The sequence below is a fragment of the Vicia villosa genome, linkage group LG1 (genome assembly GCF_029867415.1).
Source record: "Vicia villosa cultivar HV-30 ecotype Madison, WI linkage group LG1, Vvil1.0, whole genome shotgun sequence".
Lineage (NCBI taxonomy): Eukaryota > Viridiplantae > Streptophyta > Magnoliopsida > Fabales > Fabaceae > Vicia > Vicia villosa.
This window is the reverse complement of record NC_081180.1, coordinates 10484809-10494725: the sequence shown is the minus strand read 5'-3', so window position 1 is coordinate 10494725 and position 9917 is coordinate 10484809. Positions and strand designations below refer to the sequence as shown.

At 34.2% G+C, this 9917-nt stretch overlaps 1 protein-coding gene across 1 annotated transcript; it reads left to right on the top strand.

The window, feature by feature from the left end:
* Window positions 1-5081: 5081 nt before the first annotated feature.
* On the top strand, window positions 5082-7327 carry LOC131600897 (uncharacterized). Its single transcript, XM_058872747.1, has 2 exons — window positions 5082-6374; window positions 6459-7327. The coding sequence occupies exons 1-2, from the start codon at window positions 5098-5100 to the stop codon at window positions 6592-6594; spliced, it is 1413 nt and encodes a 470-aa protein (XP_058728730.1). The 5' UTR covers window positions 5082-5097; the 3' UTR covers window positions 6595-7327.
* The last annotated feature ends 2590 nt before the right edge of the window (window positions 7328-9917 follow it).

The window sequence follows — 9917 nt, the reverse complement described above, 5'->3', positions numbered from 1 at the left end:
TTCTAGAGTGACCGACTGATTTAAAATGTGTAATGTTTTCAATTTCATCTCAAAGGGAAATACTAATATTTTATTTATATTTGTGTAATGACTTATATCTTAATAGTAATTGATTTTGTTGTAAAGTCATTTTTAATTTGAGATGGATAACATTTTAGTTTTTATTTTAAATTGTTATGTTTTGTTTTACTTTTAAAAATATTTTCAAATTTGTGAAATGGTTTCTTAAATGTATTCACTTTCAATGGTCGTTGTTCTTATATTGTCAACCGAATTAATTTTTTTTAATAAGCAATGGAATTAAAAGGGAGCAGAAGGGATGCTCCACTAGGGATGTCAATTGCATCTGTTAATGGGAATCCCTGTGGGGAATATCTGTGCGGAGATTTGAAGTTGGAGATTTTTTTTCCCGTGGGGATGGGGATGGAGGGAAAAGTTCCCCCGATAACACTTTGGGGCGGGGATTGGAAAAGTATCCTCCGTCCCCGTGGATTCCCCGACTCCGACGATATATTTTAATTTATATATTTTATATATTATATAATTATATATTTTACATGAAAAATATTAATGTATTAGAAAATGAAGAGTCATTAGAAGTTATAGATTTGTCACACATAATCAACCACTTGCGTTGGACGACGTTGGTGTTGTTGTAGTAAATCAGTGGAAGCACGGTAGAAAGTTATGTTACTATTTATTTATTTATTTTTACATAAAAAATATTAGCAACATCAAGTTCTTTTGTTTTTTTTATTTATTATTGATGCAAGATGTATTTTTATTTTTTTTATAAAATAATGATGCAAATATATGCTTTTTAAAAATACGGAAAAAAATAACAAAATACTAGTGTCATATTTTTGATCAAAAAGTGTAGAAATTTTCTTAAGATTCGATCTCCGTGGATATCCGTGGGGATCTGTGGGGATGGGGATGGGGGGAAATATTCCCCCGTGGCGAGGATTAGAGATGGGGATGGGGACTAAATTTGGGGGCGGGGCGGGGAGCGGAGAAATATCCTCCGAACAATATCTGCCCCGTTGACATCCCTACGCTCCACCCCAATAAATTAGTCAAAGTTAAAAGTATTTTTATCACACCATATACATTTTTCATAAAATTTAAAAAATGTCATTTTTGCGATCTTGAAAAGATATTTTTTTTTACATAGACATTAATTGATTGATTAGCTTTGCTTTATAAAAACATAAGGATTAAAAAATTTATCAATTAATTGGTTTTGCTTTTATGAAATAAGAGAAGGATAAAATAATTTGTCTATTTAGAAGATAGCATCCGTAGACTAATTAACAAATTTCAGATGCTAACCTCTAGATGATAATGTTATATATATGATTAGTTCTTAAACTCTTTCACTGAAAATTTTATGTAATGTTTTCTTAAATCTTCTGAAAAATCCTTTATTTTCTTATTCAATTATTGTGTTCAATAATACAATGAGCTAAAAAAATGAGTTTCTTGTTTGCTTTGGTTTTATTGGCTAGTTTTCTTATCTCTTTATCTGTTTCGGTGGTCCCTTTGGTTCCGATCATGGAGTGGCAAAGGGTCAACAAGAAAGCCTTCAATGGAGGAAGAAAACATCTTATGAGGTTGATGTCTACCCGGTAGGAGCAAAAATGAAGGGTGAGGTGGAAAGCGGAGTTTCTTCAATTTATTTCCTTGAAGTCCCATAGAGCTACAATTTTGCTTTATTATACAAATGGCATTGGAGAATTTTAGAGGAAAAAGAGTCTATGTAGAGGGAGTTATTGAAGGTCGTGTATGGAAATATTAATCATGACATTCTGGCAAGTGACAATAGAGATGGTAAGACACTAAAAAAAAGTGCTCCCCAGCGACACATATTAGCGACGTGGCTGTCACGTGGGTATTTATTGCCTCTAGCGACGTGATTACCACGTCGCCACATGTTTTTAATTTTAAAATAACTTTATAAACATAAAGTAAGGATGAGTCAGACGTTGGGTTACGTGAATAAAGTTGCGACGTGGGTCAAACGTCGCTACATTAAATGTATAAATTATAAATTTAAAAAGCAATAACGTTCACATGGGGGGAGATTGGGGGGAGATTCAAATTTTAAAAAATTAAGTAGTGACGTTGTAAACACGTCGCAACATTTAAAACGTTATATTGAATTGACTAGGTGACAGGATTTATGGCAGAGACATTAATTAAATGTTACCGTTTGCTTGTTGCGACGTGTTTACCACGTGGCAACTAGCGAAATTAAATTCACGTCGCTACATTGGGTATAAATCAATGCAATTCACTTTACTCCACCACACCTTCGTTGCAGAACAAGAACAACAATAACTTCATCCCCAAAACCAGAACAAGAACAACAACTTCAATCTCCCAAAATCCAACTCCAATTGCATCAATCCAAATATTTTTTTGATATCAAAGGTAATGAAGAGGTTGAACAAGTATTATGTTATAATTTTATTTTTTATTCTGTTATTAATTTTTTATTTTTTTTTTTGGTATAGTTTTAGTAGATTGAAGAAGGAGGAGAGTAGATTGAAGAAGGAGGAGAGTAGATTGAAGAAGAGGTAAGTAATTAAAATATATTTTTAGTGTAATTTATAATGATTTTTGGGTTAGATATATGGTATATATTTTTGGGATACATTTATAATGTGATTTTTTTTAGTAGATTTATTAAGATAATATGTATGTGTTATAGATTTTTTAGTAGATTTATTAATTAAGATATGAATGTGTTTGTATATAGATTTATAATGTGTTTGTATAAATTGTAAAACTATTAGAAATAAATTGATATATTAAAATTGTTATAATGTGTTTTAAAAAAATTGATATATTAAAATTGTTTTTAGTATAATTTTATTAATATTTTTATTAAAACTATACAAACATTATTATATATTATATATTAAAACTATTAATATTATACAAACATTAAAATTATTAAAGTTGTTTTTAGTATATTGATATATTAAAACTATTATTAAAATTATTATATATATTATAATATTTTACAGTATATAAAATAGATTATTATAAATATTAATATAAATTTAAAAAGAATATAATAGTTATATATATTATAAAGTTTTCATTTTTAAGAATATAATATAAATATATACTATAAAGTTCTCACTTTAAAAAATATATTTTTATAACTTAAATAAATTTTATATATGTAAAACTAATATAATAGTTATATATTATAAAGTTTTCATTTTTAATTTTTATTATATATATTATTTATTATAATGAGAAATATTATACTAAAAAAAATTTTAATAAAAAACAAAATATGTATATGTATATCATATATTTAATAAAAACATTTTTTATTTTTATTTTTTATTTTATTCATATATAATAGATTTAAAACTGAATTTGTATATATGTTATAAAAACATAATATGCATGTGTTTGTATATTTCCAAATATAATAGTAATATTTCTTATTTCTTATTTTTTATTTTTATTACTATATATGTAACAAATATATAACAGTAGTATTTTTATTAAATAATATTTCTAATATATGTAGTCTAAAATGTGTAGTTAAAAAAAAATTATTTTATGGTTAAATATGTTCAATATAACGCGTGTAGTTAAAAATATTAGTAGTATTGTTACTAAATAATAGTTTTATTAAGAATAGTAAATATTAACTAGTATACGTCTAAGAAGAATATTAAGTTGATTAGTATTCTAACTCCAAATGACAATGATTGTATAAATGTGCAGTATGGAATATTATCGGTATTATCGTAGTTGGATGTACGATAGAACATTTCCAGGAAGAATGGGACTTAAACCCAATTTTATAGTAGGAGTTGAAGGGTTTATAAGTTGGGCGTTTGCTCAGGAATTATGTCGAAGCGAAGGAGGAGTTAGGTGTCCCTGTCTTAAATGTGAATGTAGACAATAATTAGTGACCCACAGGAAATAACAGCTCATTTGCATAGAAGGGGTTTCATTGCAAATTATTGGGTTTGGACGTTTAACGGTGAAGAACTACCTAGTAACGTACAAGAGACTAGCAACTCTCATGCTTCAAGTAGTCGGCCGCCTGTGGAATATGAGGAAAACTTTAATCTGATTGGTGACATGGTTGAGGATGCTTTTGGTGTGAACGTGACCTATGATGAGCCTGAAGATTTTGGTGGGGAAGAGTTGCCGAATGAGTAAGCGCAGAAATTTTATCAGTTGTTGAATGAGATGAATACGCCGTTGTTTGATGGATCGTCTGAGTCAAAGTTATCAATTTGTGTGAGATTGTTGGCCGCCAAGGCAAATTGGAATGTTCCTGATCAATGTTTGGAATTCTTCGTAAAGATGATGTTGGACTCAACTGCAATGAAAGACAACTTGCCTACAACATTTTATGAAGCAAAGAAGTTGGTGTCGAAGTTGGGCTTAAGAGTAAGAAAGATTGATTGTTGCATTAATGGTTGTATGTTGTTCTACGACAATGAGTTTGGTACTCAAAATGGGTTGTTGGAGGAATGTAAGTTTTGTAAGAGTCCAAGATATAAAGTTCCCAGTAGAGCCGTTAACACTAATCAAGACCGTGTAGCAGTAAAGTCCATGTTTTATCTTCCAATAATACCAAGGTTAAAAAGAATGTTTGCTTCAATGCACAGTGCAAGTCAAATGACATGGCATCACACAAATAACACAAGTCCAGGCACTATGAGGCATCCATCTGATGGCGAGGCATGGAAGCATTTTGATCGAATGCATCCTGATTTTGCCGCAGAACCTAGAAATGTCAGGCTTGGATTATGCTCGGATGGATTTACTCCCTATGTCCAAGGGTCGGGAACCGCATATTCTTGTTGGCCAGTTATTGTAACCCCTTACAACCTCCCTCCTGAGATGTGCATGACAAAACCATACATGTTTTTGACGTGCGTCATTCCAGGACCTTCGAGTCCAAAAGCAGGAATTGATGTGTATTTACAACCTTTAATTGATGATTTGAAGAGATTGTGGATTGGAGAATGGACTTATGATATATCACGTAAAGAAAACTTTATAATGCGAGCTTCATTGATGTTGACCATCAACGACTTTCCAGCATATGGCATGTTGTCTGGTTGGGGTACGCATGGCAAAATGGGTTGTCCGCATTGCATGGGAAACAACAAAGGGTTCACGTTGGATAAAGGTGGGAAAAGCTCGTGGTTTGACTGTCACCGAAGATTCCTACCACGAAATCACTCCTATAGAAGAAACATGACAAACTTTAAAAAAGATGTACGAGTGAAAGATTCGCCTCCGCCTCGATTGTCACCATGGGCTATATGGGAACAAGTTAGTGAGCTACCAAAATTTACAGATACTGGCAAAGAATGCCGAATTGAAGGATACGGAGTCACGCACAATTGGACAAAAAGAAGTATATTTTGGGACCTCCCGTATTGGAAGGATAACTTGTTGCGCCATAATCTAGATGTTATGCATATTGAGAAGAATTTTTTTGATAATGTATTTAACACAGTGATGGATGTGAAAGGCAAAACAAAAGATAATGAAAAGGCCAGACAAGACATGGAAAAATGGTGTAACAGAAGAGAGTTGGAGTTGAAGCCTCTACCGAATGGAAAGTTATTAAAACCCAAGGCTTGTTTCACTTTGACTTCCCAAGAAGCTAAAGCTGTTTGTCGATGGCTAAAAGATTTGAGAATGCCCGATGGGTATTCATCAAATTTATCAAGGTGTGCTGACCCTAACACTGGGAAGTTGCATGGAATGAAAAGTCACGATTGTCACATTTTCATGGAACAATTGTTACCAATTGCATTTGGCTCGCTACCCAAACATGTTCTTGATCCACTGACTGAAATTAGTCAGTTTTTTAGAGATATTTGTGCGTCAGCTTTAAAAGTGGAAGACATCATGAAGTTGGACCAAAACATTGCAATCATTCTTTGTAAGTTGGAACAAGTATTTCCGCCTGGTTTCTTCGACTCAATGGAACATTTACCTGTGCATCTTGCATATGAAGCCTTTCTTGGTGGACCAGTTCAATATAGGTGGATGTATCCGTTTGAAAGGTTCATGGGTGATTCAAAGCGATCAGTGAAGAATAAAGCAAGAGTTGAAGGTTCTATATGTGCACATTACCTGCATCGAGAAACATCACATTTTTGCAGTCATTATTTCAATCACTTGATGTTAACTCCTAGAACCATACGGAATCCGGTAAATGTCAACCAGAGGAGTCAATTCACCTTATCAGTATTCGGTCTTCCAGGTCGACCTTCTGGAAAGAAGAGTGTGCATTGGTTGACCCAGAAAGAAATGCAATCCGCACATGTCCATGTCTTGATCAACTGCGTCGAAGTTAAACAATACCTTGAGTAAGTTTACCCAATAGTTTTTTTTACCTTTGTTGACAATGTCTGTATACCAAACTTATTTAACTTATGGTGTATATTTTGTAGGGAATTTAACAATGCCTATTTTCATAGTACCGGTGTACAATCAACATCCGGCGTCATTCATGCTGAATTTCCCTTATGGTTCAAGCAAAGATTGTCTACCGTGTTTCCACCAACTCCAGAAATACTCCATTTGTGAAACTTGGCAGAAGGCCCTATCCAAAGCGCAAATGAATGGCACACATACTTCGTGAACGGATATAAGTTTCACACTGAGGCATGGACCGAAGGGAAAAAAACCATAAACAGTGGTGTATTTGTAAAAGGAGTTACAGATGGTGGTGAAGATGACTTTTATGGAGTTATTAAACATATCTACGAGTTGGTATACCATTACATGGATTCAGAAAATAAAGTTGTCTTGTTTTATTGTGAATGATATGATCCAAGTAGAGGCACAAAAATAGACAGGTCATACGGTACTGTTGAGATTCAAATGAACCGGAAATACAAAGAGTATGATCCTTTCATAATGTCAAATATTGTTAGGCAAGTTTATTATGTACCTTATCCTTCATTTGTGACACGTAAAAGAGGATGGTGTGTTGCAATAAAAACAAAACCGCAAGGTCATATTGAAAATGGCGATCAAGTAGAAGATGTTGCCTATCAAGTTGATGATGTTGATCAAATTAATGAAGTGGTTGCAGCTGAAGACATTACAAGTTTGTCTGATACAATTGTTGAGGGACATCAAGTTGATGCATCTATATTGTTGGTTGAAAATAATGTGGATGAAGAGAATGATGAAGAGTTTGAATCCGATGACAACAATGAAGAGAATGACGAAGAGAACGACGAAGAGAACGACGAAGATAATGATGAAGAGAATGATGAAGAGAATGATGAAGAGAATGATGTGGATAGCGAAGATGAAGAATAACTAAACATTGAATGTATATTTATATGTTAATGAATATTTATTTATGTGTTAATGAATATTTATTTATGTGTTAATGAATATCTATTTATGTGTTAGTGGATATCTATTAAATATCTATTTATGTGTTAATGAATATTTATGTGTTAATGAATATTTATGTGTTGATGAATATTTATGTGTTGATGAATAATAAAATAGGTAAAATGCCACCTAAGAGTAAAGATAGTGGTAAGAAGTCCCAACGTCCGAGGATAGTAGTATGTGAGGCGCCTCCCATGGTCGTGTCTTCCCGCCCTCAGAGTGTTGATCCTATGTCTTTAGCCAGTACTCAGGCTTTTACCCCATTACTCTCCTCCCACACATTTCCGTCTGGGGTACCGCCATCCTTCCAGTACTCAGCGGTACCGCCATCCTTCCAGCATCCTAGTGTGCCCTCGTCCTTCCAGCAGGCGGGAGGACCTAGCTTTCCATTCACACATACTGGTGTGCCCCCGCCCAGCTTTCCATTCGCCCATACTGGCATGCCTTCATCCTTCCAGCATACTGGAGGATCTGGTTTCTCATATCCCATGCAGATGACTTCCTCCTTTCAGCATACGGGAGGATCCAGCAGTACACCTCCGACACAGGCTGGACGATCTCCTAGTCCACGCCCCACACAGGCTGGACGATCTACCCGTCCACGTCCGACACAGGCTGGACGATCTCCTAGTCCACGCCCCACACAGGTTGGAGGCTCACGCACCCCACATCCCACACATGTACCAGCCCGTGAGGTTGATGAGGCAGTTGATGAGATAGACGGAGCTGATCTTCGTGGGAGGGATGATCCCGATGAGATTCATGTCGTTGACGGTAGATTTTGGATTCATCCCGAAGGAAGCAAGTAAGTTTCCTATTTAAAAACTTTAATATATGTATACATTTTCATTTTTTATATAAATTTATATCTAACATTTTCATTTTTTGTTTCAGTTTTACGCCGAGTCGGACTGCTGCTAGGATTGTTAACTATATAATTCAGCAGATGTATAAATCAGCTTTTAAGAGCTATGGGGACGTCAAAAATAAAGATGAATGGTTTAGAATGTTTAAGGTATTGTTATTTATGTAGGTTATGCATTTAATTTATTGTTTTAGTTATAGTTATTTAAATAAAATTCTCATTATAATTACTTAACATTTTATTTTAATGTCATACAACATTATTGCAGGAGAAATGTGTGTGGGATCCTTTGAGTGAAAAAAGTGTTCAGAAAGTTTTCAATACCAGATGCTCTAAAAGAATGTCTGATATGCTGCGGCGAGTAAGGGAGAATTATGAGCTTCACGGCATCCGTCCTAGCTGGATAGGCGAGGAGGTTTTTCAGGAGCTTGTAATATATTGGAGGACTCCAGAATTCCGGGCTAAATCAGAAACCTTTAAGAAGATGAGGGCATCTGAAAAGGGCGGTTGTGTCAACACAGTTGGAAGTATTAGCACCGCCGAGCATGCCCGACGATTGGTAAAAGTTTTAAAATTTTTAAGTTACTTCTTTATTCATAATATAATTTACTAATTATTTTTAATTATATTATTTAGGCTAAGCAGTTGGGTAGAAGACCATTGATGCCTGAGCTGATTTCGAGGACCCGGACAAGGAGATCGGGAGGTGTTGTCGACGAGCGCACTAGGATGTATCTTGTAAGTGAAATTTACGTTGTTTATTTTTTTTATATTGATACAAAGTTTGTGATGTGAATTTCATGTGGCAATTGATAATTTGCCACGTGAAAATCATGTGGCAAATCATAAGTTGTGGCGTGAAAATAACGTGGCAACGTTTTAATATATTTTAATTTATAATATGTATATATTTATTTAGTATCATTAAATATGCATTTAAATATTTAACTTAATTTTTTTTATTGAATATTTGTGCAGGAAGAATATGATAAACGACTTGCCATTTTTCTGGAAAATAATCCTCAATTCATGCCAGCAGAGGGGGAGCCGCTTAACGCGGATGTTGATCACTACATTTGGTGTGACGTTATTAAAGATAAAGGGCCTAATGGTTGCTTTTTTGGGGCTGGAAATTTGGCGTCCAGCTATAGATCTGGTGACCGTAATCTGTTCCAAAGAGTTCAGGATGGAGAGGGTGGATCGCGTCAACCAAATCTGACACAGGAACAAACTGAATTAGTAAGGCAATTAGCGAGACGCGAAAGTGAGGCCCAGATCGAGATGATGCGGAAGAAGCAGTCTGATATGGAGGAGCAGCATGCGCGACAGATGGAGGGCATTATGAAGAAGCAAGCTGAGATGGAGGAGCAGATGAGACGGTTTATGCAAGGAGGAGGAAATTACAGTAATGCTCCTCCTCAAGAGCCGGAGGATGACGGGGTGGCTGATGATTTTAATCCGGATAACTATTTTCCGGATGATGCCTCTTAAAAACATTTTGTATTTTATTTGTTTTAAATTTTTTTTAATGTAAAATATTCTACATTTTAATTCATTAAAATATTAGTTTTAAATTTTTAATTTTATTTAATTGAATTTATTATATAATGTTTATTATATTAATTTATTTTAT

Coding starts and splice junctions, on each gene's coding strand:
- LOC131600897 (XM_058872747.1), top strand. CDS start 5,098: ATGTTGTCTGGTTGGGGTACGCATGGCAAAATGGGTTGTCCGCATTGC. Junction 6,375..6,458: donor GAAGTTAAACAATACCTTGA/GTAAGTTTACCC, acceptor TATATTTTGTAG/GGAATTTAACAATGCCTATT.